Consider the following 22,346-nt stretch of genomic DNA (forward strand, 5'->3'; position numbering starts at 1 on the left):
GGTAACTCGTGGCAGTTTTTGAGATATCGTGCGAACAGAAAAGGGGAGAAAGAAAGAAGAATAAAAAGAAAAAAAAGATCCTGACAATAACAATAGGTGATCCGCTAACGTTAGCGGATCACCAAAAATAGCAATTATAATCAGTATTAATATACAGTATAGTATTCATTGAGTATGACACGGTGGAATTGAGGAGTAGGCGTGACTTAAACGATGACGTAACTATTGTTGGCTAAGTCCACTCAATTCGTGTGCGCGGATGTTAGCCAAACCTGGATAAAAAACAGGAAATAGTAGGCCTAAGTAGACCTGGCCTATATTACTATAGGTATAATCATAATATTCATAATTTTGATCCACATTATGACTTCAGCCTAATTTCAAAATCATAATCATCGAACCACATAATACGGTACGAGATTAGTGGGAACTCTTTCCATTCTTAAATCTAAGCATGGAGATCTAAGCATGTGTTTAGAAACCCTCTCCTGATTGGTTCAAACCGTATACTCTCTGGTTACTTTCCTGCCCTTCGCGATTCTCGGAAGAAACATTCCTTGGCGAGGTTTAAGACATCAGTGGATCGCACCGTGTCGTTATTTAGGACAAGGCCAAGGCCTTTGAGTGTGTGTATATAAGAAGACATTGGGACCTGAGATCCATATCAAACGAAAGTTTTTCTTTCTTGTGCTGGACCGTTTGTAAAAAAGAAAACAGCTTAAAAAGATGTTTTCTAAATACTCTCATATTTGTTTTTGTGCAATATTTGCTGTAGTGAGCTCTACGCAGTATACTACCTATGCACCGATCGAACAAGGTAAGATAAAAAAACCAGCTCTGATTTATGTCTAGGCCTATTCATTTAAAGAAAATCAAAATCGGACTTTCAAATAATGTATGCATTTAGGCCTACCCAATTCAAAGTACAAAAAACATATAGGCCAATATAGCCATACAAGTAAGTGTAATTTATCTAAATAATTAAAATTAATTTTACCCATTATCTGTATTTTACATGATCATTCTAAATCATTTGACTGTACTTGAGCTGGGTTTTATTTCAGAACATCTCACTGGTTGGTTTAACCGCGACAGTCCTTTGGGCGAAGGAGACATCGAAACGTTAGAAGATCTTAAACGGGTAATGCTGCAAAATCTTTTTTATAATGTTTAGCATACCTACAAAATACCAAATAGTCTATCTAATTCGGTGATTTTTGTTTTAATAACGAAATCCGAAATCACATATTTATTCTTTCATCATTATACTTTCATGCAGGAAAATCCCTATTTGCTGTGTGACTTTCCATTTGGAATCGAATGTCAGACTACGTCGGGAGTTCCGTACACGGCTACGGGCCAAGTCGTGAAATGCGAGGCATCAATCGGCTTGATTTGCCGAAACGCCGAGCAGAAACATGGAGATACGTGTCTCGATTACCGTGTTCGATTTAGATGCTCTCATCCAATCGGTAGGCTAAATAATTTCTTAATTCTTAAATTTTCTCACACAATCTTATGTCATAACTGTCTTTGTTGATTGGCTGTTCATAGTCGATACACCCTAAATGCAAAAAAAAAGAAAAAAAAAGAAGTGAATTTTAAATCAAAAAAGAGTGCCTACATATACGGGGCACTTTAAATTCACTCTTAAAAAAGGCTATACCTAATGCATTTGCAATTTACATACAGACAATTTATAACAAATACCGTATCCTTAAATACGGTAAATTATGAATCAGTTTAAGGGTCTATGCAACAATATAAAATGGTGTTATGCTGGCGTTATGTTGGTGTTATGCTGGTGTTATGCTGCCGTTATGCTGGTGTTATGCAGGTTTCTGTTAATAGGGGTGAACATTTTTCTCATTGTAATTGAAATCTTACAACGTACCGTACTTACCTAACCTACAAAATACGCAATTATAAAATCCAAAGTACTTTCTTTCTTGAATTCATTCATTTCTTTTAATAGTGCCTTTCCTGACACATTGTCTTAATATCGTTATGGCTTAAATTGTCTCAGTATTAACACGAACAAGTTTATAACTCATTTTAAAGAGTACTGTAATTGATTGACAGCTTGCCACTTTCTAGTATGTACTACGTTCTTTATTAAATTTTATATCTTACAGATGAATGCGCTTCAAATCCATGTGAAAATGGCGCCGTGTGTCGGGACAGAACTAACGCGTTTGAATGTATCTGTCCTGGCGGTTTTGAAGGCGAGAGATGCGAAATAAGTAAGTAAATTTCTATGGATTATAAAATTTACGACTGGTGACAATAATAATAGGTTGTTTGACGGTTTATATGAGGAAGTAGTAATATAATTAAATGCTTGTGTACCGCAAGCATTTAATATGATAAGGACCTAATAATAATAATAATAATAATAAAAATAATAATAATAATAATAATGATACCAATAATAATAATAATAATAATAATAGTAATAATATTTAACAATAATATAATAATATAATTAAATGCTTGTGGTATGTGGTGTACCGCAAGCATTTAATATGAGAAGGACCTAATAATAACAATAATAATAACAATAATAATAATAATAATAAAAATTAAAATAATAATAATAATAATAATACTAATAGTAATAATAATAATAGTAATAATATTTAACAATAATATAAATAATAATAATATTAATATTAACTATAAGCGATAACTATAAATGATAATGTTACATATAATAATAAATATTACAGTAAAAACAGCAATAATAATAATAATATAGTAATAATTATAATAATAATAAATGGTGATTATGATGATTATGGTGGTGGTGGTGGCTGTGATGCTGATGGAAGTGATTATGACGATGAATAATTACGATGATAATGATAATGACTACTCTTCTATTGTAGACACAGATGACTGTGTGCCAAATCAATGTCAAAATGGCGGAGCGTGTGTAGATAAAATATCAGACTATATTTGCGTCTGTCCCCCTGGATACAGTGGTAGGAATTGTGAGAATGGTAAGTAGGCTTACAATTTTTTTTCGACAGTTTCCCTTGAGGCCTAAAGTTACACCATTGACATACCGTAAAACTTCGAATTGAAGCCCTGGGCTTCTTTTTTTTTCTGTTTTTGCGAACTATAGATGGGATTCTTTTCGAGATAGGCTTTATTTCGAGATGGGCTTCTTTTCGAGACTACTCTTGCAAAATAAAGAGGGGGAGGGGGCTTCTTTTCAAAATGAGTACTGTAAATTTTGCGAATTTGTACTATAAAACAATAAAATCTGTATCATGGAGTGTATTTAACTGAAAAATTACTTAAATCACCTAAATTACTGTATAACATTTTTAATTTGTTTTGTTTTTTGAAATCCATGTACAGTGTATATCTGTACTATCTCGAAAAGAAGCCGATGCTATCTAAAAAAGCCCGTGGGCTTCTTTTTAAGATGGGCTCCTTTTCGAGGCTAATTTTGGAAACTAAAGAGCGGGGGGGGGGGGCTTCAATTCGAAATCTGCTTCATTTTGAGATTAAGCCCACTGGGCTTCAATTCGAGGTTTTACGGTATTGTATAATAGGCCTACATTGTTTGATGATAAAAAGCGCCTTGTAAATGTTATTGCCTATGTTAGGTATACGGGGTATGAGTTGACATTTAGAAGAAACTAACTTTATAAAAGTCATGAATTAACACGTTAGGTTCTGACCTAGTAAACGCTTACTTACCATCGGGAGCTTCGTGTGATATTTTAACTATTCTACCTAACTCAGCAAGTCCGAAAGATAAACTTCGCATCTATTTTGGAAATATCAGCCTTACTACGGTACACTAGGCAGTGGTCGAGCCAGCGGGTAGAGCATCCCCACCCCATCGGACAGGCCTGTACCCCCTGTCGTCGAACCAAAAATTTAAACAAATAATAATTTTCCTATCAAAATAACGTTATTTTGATTGCCAATCGTGGTCTTACCATGGGTCTAACCCCTTGTCGGCAAATTTCTGGCGCCACCGGTGATACAAGGCTCGCTTCACACTTGTGCAATTAAAACGCAGTGATGCAATGCAGAAGCAAGCGACTTACAGCGTTGTTCGCGTTTGAATTTTATAACTTTATATAATTTTATGACTTTTAGTTTTATAATTGCTTACATCTCAACAATATTTCCCTCATACCTATACAGACATAGATGAATGCATTGGGAATAAATGCCAAAACGGAGCAACATGTAAAGATTTCGTTAACGGCTATGTGTGTTTATGTGCAGAAGGTTATTCTGGACTGTTCTGCGAAGAAAGTAAGTAAAGTAGTACTGTAATTGGTTAGCGTTATTATTATGAAACGCCAAAAGGACAATACACAAGTGGACATGGTGCAACAGTGAGGTGGGGCAGAGCAAAAGTGGAGTTATCACACGTATGTATGTCCACTTCCAATCCAATCCAAACTTCGTTGTGGTTTGTCTTTTTGGCGTTCCATATCATAGCTCTGGTTGAAGATATTACAATAATTTAATTTTAAAAAAATAAGGAAAACAAAAATTTATATTTATTTATATTATTAACATTTTTTAAGTTTAAGCCCTCCCCAGACTATCAAATTTTTTTGAAAAAAAACCATGTGACATGCCTAAATATGGTCATGATGACATCACATCATGACCATATATAGGCACATCATGACTATAATATGACACAAATTGAAGCAATTAGGTTACACAACCAGTAAGTAATCGGTGTTCAACGAAATGCCTGTTCTCTTATAGATATCGATGATTGTATTCCACAACCCTGCAAGAACAACGGCCGATGCCAAGATCTGATTAATGATTACTGGTGCTGGTGCGAGCCTGGGTACACAGGGCAGCATTGCGAAATAGGTACGATCAATTATTATTCAGACTAATTAGTGGTTTTCATTACCAACTAACACATTTACGTGTGTCCTTAATTAATATAGGTAACTACTAATGTAGAAAAAAGCAAGAATATTATATATACATATATACATATACCGGTATACATACATAATGTGTATAAGAGAATATATATATATATATATATATATATATATATATATATATATATGTGTATATTTATAATATATATGTAATATATACAGGCCTATATAATATGTTACATATTATGATGATGATGATGATGATGATTATAATGATTATGAAAACAACAATAAAAAATGATAATGATTATAAAAATTAGTATTATTAATAATATTTATTATTATTATTGTTATTATTATTCATTATTATTATTTCCTCCCGTTGACAGACATCGACGAGTGCTCACCTAACCCGTGCGTGGAAGGTAGCTGTGTCGATGGTATTAACGGTTATACATGCGACTGCAGCACAGGATACCGCGGGGACGTCTGCCAAATCAGTGAGTATTACTACCGCTTTTTATATAATTGATTTTAAAATTAGGCAGAGTGTTAGAAGTTTTAAGTAGGTATAGGAGCCTATACGAATGGCATCATCATCATCAGTTACGTCTTGCATCATTATCATCATCATCGTCATCACAATAATTTCATCTTCATCATCAACATCCTCATAAACATCGTCATCATCACCATGATCCCATCTTAATACCATATCTTCACATTTTACATCATCATTATCATCCCCATTGGCATCAAAGTCATCACAATAATTATAATAATCATCATAATTATCATTCTTATCATTACCACCACTACAGCCACCTCTTGTATCTTCCATCATCATCATCATCATCATCATCATCATCATCATCATCATCATCATCATCTTCATCATCATCATCATCTTCATCATCATCATCATCATCATCATCATCATCATCATCGCCATCGCCATCATTTTGTATATTATCTTTACACAAAATAATATATCAAATTCAAATTATTATATTTATTTATATATACGTATTATTTACACCAATTTCTTTACAACGTTTAGATGAGAACGACTGTTCACCAGATCCTTGCGTAAATGGAATATGTATTGATGGAGTAGGAGATTACTACTGCGCATGTTCAGTAGGTTACGAAGGCCGAAACTGTGACATAAGTAAGTACAGTACAGTATACACTTTCGTTTAGTGTGCTGTTAATGCATGGATCTATATTATATACTTTGACAGTGATTATTTAGCCGACAGCAGGCTTCTATTCGTTTACACAGCAATTTCTAATGGTTGCTGAGGGCGTATTCCATCCTCAAACTTTATGATTATTATTATTAGCAATTAAACGTAGGCCCTATAATGTCGAATCCTTTTGTATGTCTTTATAGATACGAACGATTGCACCGATACCTCATGTATGAACGGTGGGACGTGTATTGATGGACTTAATGGCTTCACGTGTAATTGTCCTCCAGGATATGAAGGAATGATATGTGAACACGGTAAGCATTATGATTATAATTCGATCCATTTAGGTAAACTTTATTTCCACATAAAAAATCACAAGACGATATATTATTATATACTATATATATTATATACATAAATTCAATACTTCAAATAGAAATCGGTCACAATAGGAGGCATAGGCTGTATTAAAATGTGGCATTTTGCTTTATATGAGTATATATATATATATATATATATATATATTTATATGTATACAGTATATATATAAATACATATCCAGTCATCATTTCCCACAGCATTGTTGTTTTTCAGTATTTTGCCTTTTAAGGCTTGATGGAATAGGGACTGGGACACTTGATCTCAATGGTTCAGCGAACACGCAACCTTCGCTATTATTTCAAAAACTCTGATTTCTTATTCTCTAGATATCAACGAATGTGCATCTTATCCCTGTCTGAACGGAGCCATGTGTGACAATCGTATTGGGTATTATACCTGCTATTGTAAGGCTGGATACACTGGTTTACACTGTGAAATAGGTGAGTCACGTGACTAAACATTAACATTGCTTATGAAGATATAAGTACCTCTATTAGTGATATATAAAATTATATTACGTACTCTTCTTCTTATCGTGTCCACTGTGTGCTGGTGGTAGAATTGACGTTAACCAGGGCCGCGACGAGGACGCTTCTACCATGACACCGCTTACTATAAAATGCTATAATACAGATTTAAAATTTTTATTTTAAGGTAGCCTATATAAATGTATAATACTACTGTATCAGGAATAGGCCTATTACTTTATAATGCTTTGTCACTTTGTATCGTACAAATATATAGCTTACTATGTATATATCAAGGATACAGTATAACCATGTATTATTTACTTCTAGACATTGATGATTGTTCACCAAACCGATGTGTGAATGGAGGCGGCTGTGTTGATCTGGTTAACGACTTCAAATGTATTTGCAAAAACGGATATACAGGCAAATTGTGTGAAATTGGTACGTATACTACATTTTGAGAAATTATATACCGGTACTTATAAAAACGGAAATACAATGCACAATAAAGTTTTTAATGCTTTACATATTTTAAAACGTGTATTTTAGGGGCTATCTCGAATTAACCTCCTTAAGTTTAGGGTGGAGTATGCCCTCACTAATTACAACAAAAATACGGTGTAAACATACCGTAATAAACGTTCTACCGGCTAAATATTCACTACCTTTTAAATGTAGATGTAGATGAGTGCCGATCAAGCCCGTGTAAAAATGGTGGAACTTGTGAGCAGACGACAGGAGGGTATAAGTGTACATGTGTCCCAGGATTTACTGGCAATAGGTGTGAGATTGGTGAGTTTTCATGTTTGTCAATCAATCAATCAATCAATTTAATCAATTTATATTCGATCGAACATTGTTCAAATGACAGTGAATGAAAACCGGAATCATTTAACGAGAATCATTTTGGAGATCGTGGGTTCGAGTCCCACCCAAGAACAACTTGCGATTTTTCGCAATTGTTTTCAAACGTACAGAGTATTCATTAAATTTCCACATCAGGTAGGGCAAAATTACACCTATACGAAAATCACTCAACTATATGATTTATTAAATGTAAAAAATTCACAGACATCAGTACAGAATTAACCTCCTACTGATTTAGATACATGATTAACATATTCCATTATATGTTGCTCATTAATATAAGTAGGCCTATCTTAAACTCTGATTCAAATAACAGACTGGTTTGATAAAGTATCTACAACAATTTGGTCGATTGGTTATAAAGTTCTTGTCAATTCTTTATAGACATAGATGAGTGTGCTAGTTTACCGTGCCAAAATGGAGCCACGTGCATTAATCTGCAGAATATGTTTTGGTGCAACTGTGCTCCAGGCTATAATGGATTAACATGCGATCAAGGTAACATCATATTTTTTATTATTATTATTATTATTATTATTATTATTATTATTATTATTATTATTATTATTATTATTATTATTATTATTATTATTATTATTACCATTACTAATAGGCCTTCATCATCTCAAAAGATGTTCCAAGTCTTTACTGTAATACACATGTCGTTAACTATAAGATTGTTCCAATTTACATCCTGTTGTTATTTCTTGCTACAGAAATTGATGAATGCTACAGTCAACCTTGTCAAAATGGAGCCACATGCAAAGATTTAGTCGACTCGTACCAATGCGTATGCTATCCGGGCTACGAAGGAGTGAATTGTGAAACATGTAAGTTAGCTTTAAAGCTCATTCCCTGATTCATTTTCAAACTCATTCCTACTACTCAGCTCCTTACAGGGTCCCATCGTACCATGTGCTGCCATCGTGAAAACGCAAGTAAACGACAGCTGAAAACGCGTACGCAACTCTTTGCTCTTCTGAAAGTATTCTGTGCCCACTCGTATGGCCATAGACTCACTTGACCACATATTACATACTAGGCTACACTGTAAAAACAGCGTGGAGGATTTAAACGCAAAGCTCCACACAATGCTGTCCGTCTACGGTGACACGTCTAAAAGCTAAACGTGTTTGGGCCAGGCCTAACGTTTGTAAAGGTGCCTGACGTGCTTAGAATTAAATGTGCTTAGGTATTTTACATCATGATTTCAAATACCTAAGCATTTTAATTCTAAACACGTCAAGATCCTAAGCACAATAAGCTGTCTAAACACAGCTTTTAAACGTGTCAACGGGACAACATTGCGTGGAGCTTTGTGTTTAAATTCTAAATAGTGAAAGTGGTGTTAGTACATTGCAAAGCCTCCCGTAAAAGTCAATCTGTCAAACAATCAATCAGTCTATCTATGTATTAATAATCAATAAATCATTAAGTTGATACAACAAATCAATAAGTCAACTAATCAATCAATCAACCAATCAATCAATCTACCAACCTTTACAGTTAAAAAACCAATTTCATCATACATAATACTGGTAAATATCTTCATTAATTTACATTACTATATCAGGGCCTAATTTTTCTAATCTAATTTTTCTTTTCTATTCTTTGATTTAGCTGTGAATGAGTGTGATAAATATCCTTGTAAACATGGAGGAATATGCATCAATAGCGGTCCGGGAACATATACTTGCCGATGTCCCTCTGCCTGGTTTGGAAAGAACTGCCAATATTGTGAGTATTACTTGAGAAATGTTATCAGTGAAATTAACTATTATCTCAGTGATGTTGTCTAAAGCTTTGTCTACACTAACAAATTTTATGTGACAAAAAATGTGATGTGCCCATATATGGGTACGATGACGTCATATCACATATCATCAAATTGTATCAAAAACGTTAACGTGTTCAACTCTATGTTCCATCAAATTTTATGTGACGCTTTGTTTGATGAAATTTGATAGTGTAGACAAAGCTATACTATAGTGCCAACTATGGCTACATACGATATCAATGATGACGTGAGTGATGACGACATTCCATTAATAAATACGCCTAATATCTATTTACAGCTGAGGATATGTTCTGTGATCACAAGAAAAACGGGCTTTACAGTCATTGGTCTGTTTGCGCAAGGTACTTCTCCTGCAGCAACTACCAAACCCACAAACTTGAGTGCCAGCATGGTTTAGTTTTCAATCCCAAAGGATATTGCGATTGGCCTGCTAATGTTCCCGGCTGCAGTGACCAGAGCAATGGAGCTTGTTCTGGCCGCCAGGACGGACTTTACCTGTATCCATCAAATTGTGGTAAATACATTCAGTGCGGAGGCGGTGTCGAATACAGATGGCAGTGTCAAGATGGTCTGGTATTCAATCCAAGAACCGGCAACTGTGATTACCCGTACAATGTCCCTGAATGCTCGACTGCATCTCAAGTCGATGACCCATTCTGTCAGGGTAAACTAGACGGCAGCTATAAAAATCCTGCAGACTGTACTACATACTTCATCTGCTCCTCGGGAAATCTACAAACTGCTGGTTGTTTCTTTAACCTAGTATACAACGAGGTTCTCAAACGCTGTGATTTCCCTTACTCGTTAATTGAATGTGACCAAGGACAAAGTGGTGACATGTACTGCATTGATAAGTCAGATGGCAACTACGAATATCCCAATGATTGCAGTAAATTTGTCCAGTGCGTCAGTGGCTACAGCACTGTTAGCACATGTTTAACGGGATTGGTATACGACGTACAAAAAGACCTCTGTGACTATCCACCCACAACTGGACGGTGTTCGCAGGTTGGCCAAACCGGAGATTTTTGCTCCACGAAGAGTGCTGTCGGACTCTACAGAGATCCATTAAACTGCGAGAAGTTTTATCAGTGTTCAAATGGATACACCTACCATCACATCTGCCCAGCTGGTTTAGTGTATAACGAGGCAACTGAAAAATGCGATTACCACACTAATGTACCGGGATGTGCAGCGCCGCAGGTTGTCTTTGATTCATTTTGCTGGGATAAAAGTGATGGAATATACCCAGATCCTGGAAACTGCAACATGTATTATATATGCGAATACGGGCTAGCCAAGCACATTGCTTGTCCTCTTGGACAGGCTTTCGATGAGATCGAATTTACGTGTAACATAGAAAAGTATCTCACTGGCTGCAAATATAATGGCGGTGTGCATCCTGTCTGTTTAGAGCCTAATGGCTACTTCCCAGATAATAACTACTGCAAGGGATACTACGAGTGCATCCTTGGTGTTCCCATTCGTCGTCTTGAATGCGATGGTGATCTTGTTTTCAATTATAATACAAAGAAATGCGACTCTATTATCAATGTTCCAGAATGCAGAGCCCCAGATCCTCTCTGTATTGATAGACCTAATGGCAGGTATCCGTACCCAAACTCCTGTACCAAATACTTTGTTTGCCAAGATGGCTTCATGGCGGCTAGGGTCTGCAGTGCAGGTCTTGCTTACAATGCAGATGCTATGGAATGTCAAACACCACAGGGCTCCTGCTTCTGCGTCGGAAAGCACGACGGGAACTACGTGGACACCACAAGTTGTTCTCAGTATTATAGCTGTATGAATGGAATTACTAAGCGACCAAATTGTTCTCCAGGGTTGGTGTATAATGCTGCCATCGGAACTTGCGACTCGTCTTCGAATACAGGACCTCCACAGTGCACGCACCAAACACAGTATCAACAAGACCCATTGTGTTCAGGAAAACTAAGTGGCTCTTACGGATTCAATCAGTATTGTGACAAGTACTACAAGTGTGTCGACAATGTTTCACAAATCATCACATGCGTTGCAGGACACGTGTATAATCCGGCTATTCGCACGTGTTCTCTACCGACAATAGTGGATGGACCCTGTGGAGTTAAATTACAAATCGACGACCAATTTTGCAAGGGCAAGGATGATGGATACTACGAACACCCAACAGACTGCAATAAATTTTACCAGTGTTATGATGATATAACTTACCCTCAAGATTGTCAGCCCGGACTTGTCTTTAACATTCATGCAACGCCAGTAAGGTGCGACTATCCATCCGAGGTTCCTAAGTGTTTATAATCTTAACAATGTCTACGGTAATGCTTTGTATTATACCAGGCTTTTCTGCATTACGACATGTTAGAGGTGTTATCAATTCTACAACATCTCCACAGGAAAATACCACCCATCTATCATGTTAATTGTTAAGCGAAATAGTCTGGGATTTAATTCCGTCAGATATAAATACCTGCGTGTAATTAATTTGAGAAAATTTTCAAATCAACTTATGAAAAATGATGTACTGTATGAAAAAAACTGAATAAATTACGGGATAAAGTAACGTAAAAGAAAGCGAAGTTTGAGGGGTGGTATGAAACCGTATGGAGCCGAACTGAATATGGTACACCTAAAAACGAAACAAGTTTGTGTATATTAATATTAATAATGATTTGGAATATAATTTATTTCATTAAAATTTATAACTATTGTTTTTATAACCAAAGATGAGACTTTATGAAAATAAATGTTGTTTACACAATCAAATATTATAGTCGATTATTGTTTCTTTTCCAATTTCGCTTCTTCATATGATTTAAATTTGGGTCTATATCATTAAAAATTACATGATTACATAACGCAAAACTGAATATAACTCTAATTGTGTTATCTAATTCATTCATAGTTACATTAGACCTAATATCTTAAATGACAAATAATAATTCATCACTTTTCTGAAAGTATAGGCCTACGTATAATCATAATCAATATAAGTCGCATAAACAAGGTAATTGTAGGAAAAATATCCAAATCCAAGAAGACATACACAAATTAACATAGACATCTAAGGAGGCAAGAAGTAGGTCCTCAGAACGGGCTGGCGGAAGACAGATGAAAAAGAGATGGATTGGCTTGAATGGAAATGTTGGATGAACGCTCGACGTGTAGTAAGAGGCCGTAGGGTTTTTGGCGCCAATGAAAAGAAGGATTTGGAAAAGCACCCCTTTCCTGCTCAGAGGTTTTTTTTTTGTTTTTTTTTGTTTGTTTAGACACTGAAAATATCTACTTTGTATATTATAATCTATCAGTGGTGGGTTCAGAAAAAAACAGAAAATGAGAAAAAGAAAATTCTACTAAAACTTTTCCAACCATCGAGAGGTGTCAATTCTCTTACCTCAGGACTGAGGTAGTATATATCCTCCCATCTGTGAAAGTCCGTCTATGGGCCCCTCTATTTCAAATTCCTGGATTCGTCACTGTCTATACTTATAATTTCACTACAACCTATTTTAGAAATCTTTCTGGTATCTATTTAATCACTTTACCGGTATACGGACTATAAACCGTAAGCCCAGTGTAGACAAATTTGATCGATTTGCACTTTAAAGAAAATAGTACATCTTTCGAGACGTAAGAGTAGGGTTATCCCAGTGTCCAGCCCCTGTTGTCGACAGACGAGAGTAGCTGGTACCGGTTTTTATCGGGTAGCTCAAACACGATGAGACCCTTATGGGAGAAGCAAGTTACTACAGCCAGTGGCGTAACGCCTATGCGCTCTCATGCGGCGGTCCGCAGGGCCCCCGAATTCTAGGGGCCCCGAAGGGGCCTACCCATAGGTTCCACGATCTAGCACCCTGACCAAAAAGGACTTTGTTGATAAATAATACCATAATGTATCTCTGAAATCGACTGTAGGGCATATATCATATTATAACGATTAAAGAGAGGGGGCCCCGTCGACCCGACGGTGCCCCTCTCGGCCCGGGACCCCACTAAGTTTGTAAAAGAATAAATAAAAAATAAAAAATGGTGATAAAAAGAAAATTACATTCACAATTTTAAGTTTGTGAGTGCCATTTCCGGCCATCTAGACGTGCCATAATAATACATTTTCTTATCTCAGTCCCACAAGGGCAACAGCATAATGTGTGCCTGAAATCGACTGTAAGACATATCATATTATATCCAGTGGCGGAATAAAGAGTGAGGGGGCGGGGAGCTGCCGGTCCGGGGCCTCACTAAATTTGTCAAAATATTTTTTAACTGGAAATAAAAAAAATATATATATTCACAATTTTATGTCGGTGAAGTGCCATTTCCAGCCATCTAAAGGTGCCATATTAATAAATTTTCTTACCTCAGCCCCAACCATGGTGGGTCTGGTGGTATAGACTGAACTGTGAAAGTCCCTCCATGGCCTCAATTTTCTGGATCCATATTATATCATTTATTCGTCGTTAAAAACATTTAGAATAACAATGCACATTTAAAATCCCACGATGGAATTGGTGACGCGGACCCAAAAAGGGCTTCCAGTTTCAGAAATACACAGGGCCCCCGACCCCATCGTTACGCCACTGACTACAGCAGGCCTGCTATACTCTTTGAAAAACTTTTTACCGTGCATGTCGCTTTTTCCATGGAGTTGGAAAATATATTCCGAATGATGATGCTTGGTGACATGGGATAGTGCGTCAGATACAGTCAGTAACTATACTGTGGAGTATGAAAACCGGTATCCAAGCAAAGTCTTTCGCTGGTCTCAACATTTAGCAAATAACAATGTAAAAAACTGGTGTCATAAAGTCAAAATGCTGTTCTCCAAAATGGACTGTAAACAAATTTTACAAACAAACAAATACTTGTAATTAGGTAAGTCAAGCTCATAGCGCAGCTAAATTGTTCGTAGAAAATCGCTGGAAAGAAGACGTTTTCATTGATTGCAGAATAAACTGCGCTCTTATCGTTCATTTAAATCCAGTTATGGTACCGCTATTTATGTAATCACTTTCTTGACGATATAGACGAGCTGTAGGTCAGGTTGCGCCCCGATGCAATTTAAACAGAGCGTTATAACGATATACCGGTTGATGATAGAAAATGCAGTTTGTGCATCTTGAACTGCATTAATGTAAGGCCTATAATACTGGCTTTTGTATTAGCCTTTTCACACGTAGTCTCAGTTATTGTTTAGTTTTCCCAAACATATTTCCCTGTTTTAAATTTTGCTGCAGGTATTATTCTCCTGAAGACGATTGACGCAACTCAATCGAAACGTCGAAACATTCTCAACCAACAACAGTCATAATTTCCACACTGATCTTCCAAGACACACGATTACAACACAGGGATCTATATTATGGAATATAATTAACGAACGAATAAAAGAAGTCACCAACAGGACATTCTTTTAAGCATTGTTATAAAAATGTCTTATTTCCTTGTTATATTAAATTGTTAAAAATAATTTGATCTCCATCAGTGGCGTATCTAGAAGGAAATAACTAAACATCAGAGAGGGCGTGATGATAGCGGATGGTCCCAGTTTGACATGCCAATGTGGCCATGGCTCTTTCCATGTGCTAATTTCCCATCGTGTAAACGCGATTTTATAGAAAAGATGAACTTCGATGACGTTTTGTCATGAAAAGAATAAAACACTCTACAAGGAGTATTTCATCTCACTAAAATCAACATGGTCTTTTATAGTACTCTATAATATCTGTCTCTTATACACATCTAGATGTGTATAAGAGACAGTATATATACTGTGCGAAAAAAAACCCCGAGCAGGATGACTTAACCAGCAAATTTATGTATATGTACATTTATATCAATTAAATTGTTTCGAAGATTGATAAATATTGTTGGTGTTTATACTTACTTGCAGGTCGATTGCCTGTCCGTTATGGTCTGGTGAGAGGACACATTTATGACCACGATGTCCTGTTCAGTCTGGCCTCCGAAGCAGGTCTTCCTCTCGAAGAAACAACAATTGCTGAAGCTTTAAAACATCGTGGCTACGCGACGGCAATGTTTGGCAAATGGCATCTTGGAATAGGAAGCAATGGACGGTTCTTGCCTGTAAATAGAGGGTTTGACTCGTGGCTAGGCACACTTGTGTCGCATGGTCGGTCTTGTGTTGCTAATATCCCGTCTTTACTCCACTTGGGAAAATTAATATACTTCTATCTAACGAGCAAAGTTATTTGGAACTGTCTTTTGATTATTATTCTTGTTCCCGTACCATTTCGTCTGTATACCAGGATGTCGTTTCTTGTAACCATAGTATGTTTTCTCATTGCATTTCTTGTGTCGTACGTCATGGCTGCTAAATTTACGCTACTCGGTAAACCTAGCTGCGTATTCTTTCGTGACAAAGATATCCTTGCTCAACAATACGACGCAAATTTGTATGATAATTTTACTTTACTGTACACGAAAGAATCTTTGGATTTTATTGATAGAAGTCATCAGAAGCAGTCTCCTTTCTTCTTGTATGTGGCGTTTAATAAACTCCATCCACCTGTGTCTCCCTCTTACTCTTTTAAAGGTTCCTCGAACATGGGTCCTTACCAAGACTCTCTTATAGAAATCGATTGGAGCGTGGGTAAAATTGTTAATCGTTTGCAACAAAATGGGATAGACAATGAAACTGTTGTGATTTTTATATCTGACAATGGGCCACAGATTTACGGACCAGCTTTTAAGGACATGGCCCCTCCTAATCAACGTGGTTCTGCTGGAGCGGTATCCAACAACAAAGGACAAATTATCAGGCTAAGAGGCTCAAAAATGAGTAATTGGGAAGGTGGTATCCGAGTACCGGGTATCATACGTTGGCCTGGAAAACTGCCTCAAAATTCCACAATAAAAGAAGTGACGTCAATAATGGATATAATGCCAACAATATTGGAAATAGTTGGCCTACCTTTAAATATCACAAATTCGCCAATGGACGGAAAGTCTTTGCTACGCTTCGCGAGCAACGTGCACGCCAATTCACAACATAAGGCGCTGTTTCATTACTGTGAAATGTCTGGTCCAAGTGCCGTGACGTATGGGCAATATAAACTACACGTGGCTACTAGCGGCGATCGCGGTTGTGGAAAGAACACACTTCAAACCCCTCTTTTGTATGACATTCATGAAGATCCTGGAGAAACAACACCGCTATGTGTAAACAAATACAACCACGTCGTTCAGGAGATACTCCATGAAATAACTAAACATCAGAGAGGGCGTGATGATAGCGGATGGTCCCAGTTTGACATGCCAATGTGGCCATGGCTCTTTCCATGTGCTAATTTCCCATCGTGTAAACGCGATTTTATAGAAAAGATGAACTTCGATGACGTTTTGTCATGAAAAGAATAAAACACTCTACAAGGAGTATTTCATCTCACTAAAATCAACATGGTCTTTTATAGTACTTTATAATATACTATATGTATCTTTTTCACACGTTTCCTAGTATTTTTCAAAAGATCTGTTTAAAAACATGCCGATGGAATAATAAACTATTGCTATGTTTTATAATATGATGAAATTAAATTAACAGAATCAATTTTACATACCTGTTGGTAATTTGGAAACTAACAGAATAATTAATTTTGAATATAAACAGGTACACGTTTAGTAATAAGAAATCTAGCAAACACTAGGTGAAGTGAAGGTGCTTAGACATGGGACAACAGACTTATTATACTAATACAGATAGCCTATATTTATATCTGTCAGTATAACATTTTGGTTTGCCTAAAGGAAATAGACCAATATAATGCAATGTATCCCATCAAGTAAATAAAGGCTAAATATCTATGTATGGTTTATCTAATAATTGTTTGAAAAAACGAATGTTTTTGTTCCTATTTACTATGTACTTTGTATAATGTTTGAAAATAACACAAATGAAACTTTTGTAATGTGTGTTTTCCCTAAATGTAGATTTCTGTTTTGTGGACAATTGTCTGTAAGTCCTAAAACAAGTAGCCATCTACATAATTGTATTCAATTCTAATTACTGTTATCATACAGCTATAATTTGCTGAAAGCAAAAAAAAAAAAAAAAAAAAAAAAAATTAAAAAATAGGCCCTGGTTTAAAATTTACGCAAATATATCAATAATATTATGATGTCATAGAAAAGTCATATGAACGGTTTAATCAGAGAATAAAAGAATATATTATGAATTAATGTCTACAAGATTTCAAATGATTGGTGTAGCTATGCCTATTTTAAGTGGAAGAGATTGTCTAGTGAAATAGCTAATAAAACGATTCGAACCCAAGCTCCACCGATTATCCTTCAGTTGATAAACCAATCCACCTTTTGCGTCTGATTAGTCACATTATGCGGTACTCGTTTTGTTGTTCTTTTGAACGCTCGAGTTAATTCACTGCAAAGATGGCAGCTCGGCGAGTGTTGTTGCTGAATGCGTATGTTGTAAACGACACCATAGTTTTATATTTTTAACGTGAAATTTCTTTTATCAAATCACTAACAAATGTTTCAATATTACTTCCGAGACGTTAGAACATTTGAAATCAAAAGGGACGAAAAATATCGACGGTAAAGCTTGGACATTATTAAGAGAAATGTTTAGGGATGCATACGGTAGTGGGTATGGTTAGTAGACGGCCTGCGGTTGAAGCTGTCCACACAGACCGTTGCAGTGGTCATACTCATAGCCAGAAGAAATGTCTAGCACCACATACAATATTTCTGAATGTTACGCTAGAAAATAGCATTTCAAAAGCCCATAAAACTTAATCCACCCTAACTGACGTGATTGTATGAACGCCGGTCCTGCTAGACGGATGTCCTGAGACATTCATTTGTCTTGGTGATCAAAATTAACGATTCCATTTAATCATTTATGCTAATCATAACCACAATATAATAAATAATATAATTTAGTCATTACTACATTTGTGGTTACAAACGCATGGCACAAGATACGATTTCAAGTTTAAAATCACAGCTTAAAATCAACCATTTCTTCAATCTACAACGATAAAATATTACACAAAAGTTCCACTAACCAGACTGCCGCTAACTTTTCAATTAGTTTTTTATAAATAAAATTCTCAAATAAATTAGTTAGCAAACAAAGTCTGACCACTATCTACAGAAATTTACAGCAGCTTTGATTTTATACTGCATACACATGACGTCACTACCCGAAGTAATAAAACCAAGCACAAAAGGTGGTTTGATCCATCATATATTGAACGCGTAACACTAAACTTTCTAGTAAATTATTAGAACCCTCCTTTGTGACACCCCTATATAAAGGGGACGCTTTTTCGTGAAACGAGGGGAAATGTATCTTTTAACACTACGGCTAACCCATATTAAGGGGACACCCCTAATAAGGGGACAGGGACACTTTCTGAGAGCGCCAAATGGTTAACTAACCATTAAGGGGAAACTTTTTTCCACCAACAGCAGAATCAAATATTGTCAATTTTAACCCTTAACCATGGGAATTTGTTTTTCTTTGTTTTTCGTGTACATTATAGAGGATTCTAATCCTTACCATAATATGCACCCTTCCTCATTCTAAGTCATTACTCTATCCATGCTACTTCCATCCAATAGAAAGCTCAATATTTAAGGAAAATAATATTTGACCATCAACATTGTATCATGAAATAATATTTGGAACTACAGTATTGTTGTTTTAATTACATTACTGCTGATTGCATATTATAAATGAATTGTACTTGTATTGTAAATTATTGCTATAAATTTGTTCTAATTCTACTGTAACTGATTCAATGTCAATAAAAATAAAATTATAAAAAATGTATGTCATCTTTGTATGAAAACATGCCAAAAACCCTCAAGGGAACAATTGTACGTTTTTGGTTAGTGTTCCCTGAATAATGGTACCCCTATTAAGGGGACACGGTCCTTTATGGGTTCTGCTGTAAGTGTTATATATAATAGAGGAACATCCACCAGTACTTAGCCAGAACAAAATTCATGTGAAGATATTTGCATGGTGTATTTTCTTTATTTAAAATTTCATAGAGAGATGCATTGATGAGCGTCGATAACCTTTATCATAATTTTACGATTATTATTTAGTTTACAAAATTCAGCAAATGAACGTGACAAATAAGAACAAAGTGAAAGCATGTGTTGATTAACATAAACGTACCAAAATTGCTAAAAAGGAACACCGCCAATAGGAGGTGCTGTTCCGTCACAAACCAAACACACGGAAACAAGTATAAGTTAATAAGTATAAGGCCTACGTTTAAAATTCAGATCCACCAAGGGGGCTATGTATTCATTGGGCTTATTCGACTGGTTCATTTCGTTGAGTACGAATTTTCATTGAGTATTATTTTCATTCCACTGGTTCGTAAAATATACTTCGTTGACAACGAAAATTAACGTAACCATGCGTTAATCAGCGTTAAGTTATGCACTATGCAGCCATTTTGTTCTGTCGCGTATTTACCAGTTTTCTATTCGACTGGTCATCTTCGATAAGTAGGATTTTACCACTGCGCATGTGGGCATGGTTTAACGAAGAACGACCATCGAATACGGCCAATATTGTCTGTTTGTTAGCATGATTACGCAAAAACAAATGAATGGACCATCATAAAAGCTTATGGAGTTTTATACATATTGACATAAGTAAGAAGTGTCAAAGGACAATGTAAAAATTCAACAAAAATTTCCTTGATCATAAAATAATGAATTGGCTCAAAAAAGTACTGTGTGTATAATTATTCAGGCACATGGCGGAGCTATGCATTATGTGAAGTGACTGCACTGTCGTGAAACATTAATTTATACTAATACATTTCTAAAGTTAAGATTAAAATTAATGCATATTGATATTTAGCGTAACATGTTTATTAATATGAAATATAGCAAACACTGTAGGTGCAATATCAGACGAAGCACATATTACTACAAGGTTTGTGAATTGTACAACAGACCTGAATAAATACAGATTATCATAAATATATTTTTCTATAAACATTGACAGCCCATTCAAACAAACAAACAAAATCTTGATGAACCATATCAAATGATGGTCCTGGCATTACAAAAGGCAGAGCGTACGCGTTTGTATAGCTTATGATTATGGTTGAAGTGCGACTTCACTAATCATTACGAAAAAGCTATGTACGTTCTCTATAAAGTATAGCGTTCTCTTTCCTCTGCCTATATTTATTGCTATTTTGGCCTAGTACTGTATTTTTTGAAAACCGTAAATAATTGGTTAAAACATACATTTCAAAGTTCAAAGTTAATTCTATTATAATATTAAATTATATAATAAAATAATAACGATTACTGTATTTTTTTTATAGTTTTCAATTTTCAAAAAAGGTATTGTTACAAGTACTGTACTTAGAAAAACCAAATTATAGTATTTATTAAAACATTGAAAACCCTTATAAAGAACCCTTACAAAGTCAATGAAAACACTGCACATTTGCGGATCAAATAAGTTATTCACTTCCAATGAAACAGAAATAAAAAACAATGAAGTTTTGTCTTTTTACTATAAAAGTCTTATAATTCACACTAGCCAATTTAACGGCTTATCTAAAGAAAGATGTGTATAAGAGACAGCTATGCAGCCATTTTGTTCTGTCGCGTATTTACCAGTTTTCTATTCGACTGGTCATCTTCGATAAGTAGGATTTTACCACTGCGCATGTGGGCATGGTTTAACGAAGAACGACCATCGAATACGGCCAATATTGTCTGTTTGTTAGCATGATTACGCAAAAACAAATGAATGGACCATCATAAAAGCTTATGGAGTTTTATACATATTGACATAAGTAAGAAGTGTCAAAGGACAATGTAAAAATTCAACAAAAATTTCCTTGATCATAAAATAATGAATTGGCTAAAAAAAGTACTGTGTGCATAATTATTCAGGCACATGGCGGAGCTATGCATTATATGAAGTGACTGCACTGTCGTGAAACATTAATTTATACTAATACATTTCTAAAGTTAAGATTAAAATTAATGCATATTGATATTTAGCGTAACATGTTTATTAATATGAAATATAGCAAACACTGTAGGTGCAATATCAGACGAAGCACATATTACTACAAGGTTTGTGAATTGTACAACAGACCTGAATAAATACAGATTATCATAAATATATTTTTCTATAAACATTGACAGCCCATTCAAACAAACAAACAAAATCTTGATGAACCATATCAAATGATGGTCCTGGCATTACAAAAGGCAGAGCGTACGCGTTTGTATAGCTTATGGTTATGGTTGAAGTGCGACTTCACTAATCATTACGAAAAAGCTATGTAGGTTCTCTATAAAGTATAGCGTTCTCTTTCCTCTGCCTATATTTATTGCTATTTTGGCCTATTTTTTGACAACCATAAATAATTGGTTAAAACATACATTTCAAAGTTCAAAGTTAATTCTATTATAATATTAAATTATATAATAAAATAATAACGATTACTGTATTTTTTTATAGTTTTAAATTTTCAAAAAAGGTATTGTTACAAGTACTGTACTTAGAAAAACCAAATTATAGTATTTATTAAAACATTGAAAACCCTTATAAAGAACCCTTACAAAGTCAATGAAAACACTGCACATTTGCGGATCAAATAAGTTATTCACTTCCAATGAAACAGAAATAAAAAACAATGAAGTTTTGTCTTTTTACTATAAAAGTCTTATAATTCACACTAGCCAATTTAACGGCTTATCTAAAGAATATAGC

The 22,346-nt window shown here is 35.3% G+C and overlaps 2 protein-coding genes across 2 annotated transcripts in view; both read left to right on the plus strand.

Annotated features, from left to right (window-relative positions):
- Positions 1 to 12,361, plus strand: part of LOC117114387 (fibrillin-2-like) — a gene marked incomplete at its 5' end in the record, with an annotated part of 36,843 nt that extends 24,482 nt beyond the window's left edge. The window contains 17 exons of the mRNA XM_033258045.1: positions 718 to 817; positions 1,065 to 1,141; positions 1,280 to 1,472; positions 2,136 to 2,243; positions 2,889 to 3,002; positions 4,168 to 4,281; positions 4,750 to 4,863; positions 5,273 to 5,383; positions 5,944 to 6,054; positions 6,280 to 6,393; positions 6,787 to 6,900; positions 7,258 to 7,371; positions 7,609 to 7,722; positions 8,182 to 8,295; positions 8,514 to 8,627; positions 9,418 to 9,534; positions 9,873 to 12,361. Coding sequence (XP_033113936.1) covers positions 718 to 817; positions 1,065 to 1,141; positions 1,280 to 1,472; positions 2,136 to 2,243; positions 2,889 to 3,002; positions 4,168 to 4,281; positions 4,750 to 4,863; positions 5,273 to 5,383; positions 5,944 to 6,054; positions 6,280 to 6,393; positions 6,787 to 6,900; positions 7,258 to 7,371; positions 7,609 to 7,722; positions 8,182 to 8,295; positions 8,514 to 8,627; positions 9,418 to 9,534; positions 9,873 to 11,896 — 3,867 coding nt within the window. The remainder of the gene's footprint in view (positions 1 to 717; positions 818 to 1,064; positions 1,142 to 1,279; positions 1,473 to 2,135; positions 2,244 to 2,888; positions 3,003 to 4,167; positions 4,282 to 4,749; positions 4,864 to 5,272; positions 5,384 to 5,943; positions 6,055 to 6,279; positions 6,394 to 6,786; positions 6,901 to 7,257; positions 7,372 to 7,608; positions 7,723 to 8,181; positions 8,296 to 8,513; positions 8,628 to 9,417; positions 9,535 to 9,872) is intronic.
- On the plus strand, positions 11,905 to 17,885 carry LOC117114388 (arylsulfatase-like). Its single transcript, XM_033258046.1, has 2 exons — positions 11,905 to 11,913; positions 15,449 to 17,885. Exons 1-2 carry the CDS (start codon positions 11,905 to 11,907, stop codon positions 16,961 to 16,963), a joined length of 1,524 nt encoding a protein of 507 aa, XP_033113937.1. The 3' UTR covers positions 16,964 to 17,885.
- The last annotated feature ends 4,461 nt before the right edge of the window (positions 17,886 to 22,346 follow it).

This window comes from Anneissia japonica, unplaced genomic scaffold (genome assembly GCF_011630105.1).
Source record: "Anneissia japonica isolate Jap-2015-1 unplaced genomic scaffold, ASM1163010v1 scaffold1231_len1163931_cov198, whole genome shotgun sequence".
NCBI classification, from domain to species: domain Eukaryota; kingdom Metazoa; phylum Echinodermata; class Crinoidea; order Comatulida; family Comatulidae; genus Anneissia; species Anneissia japonica.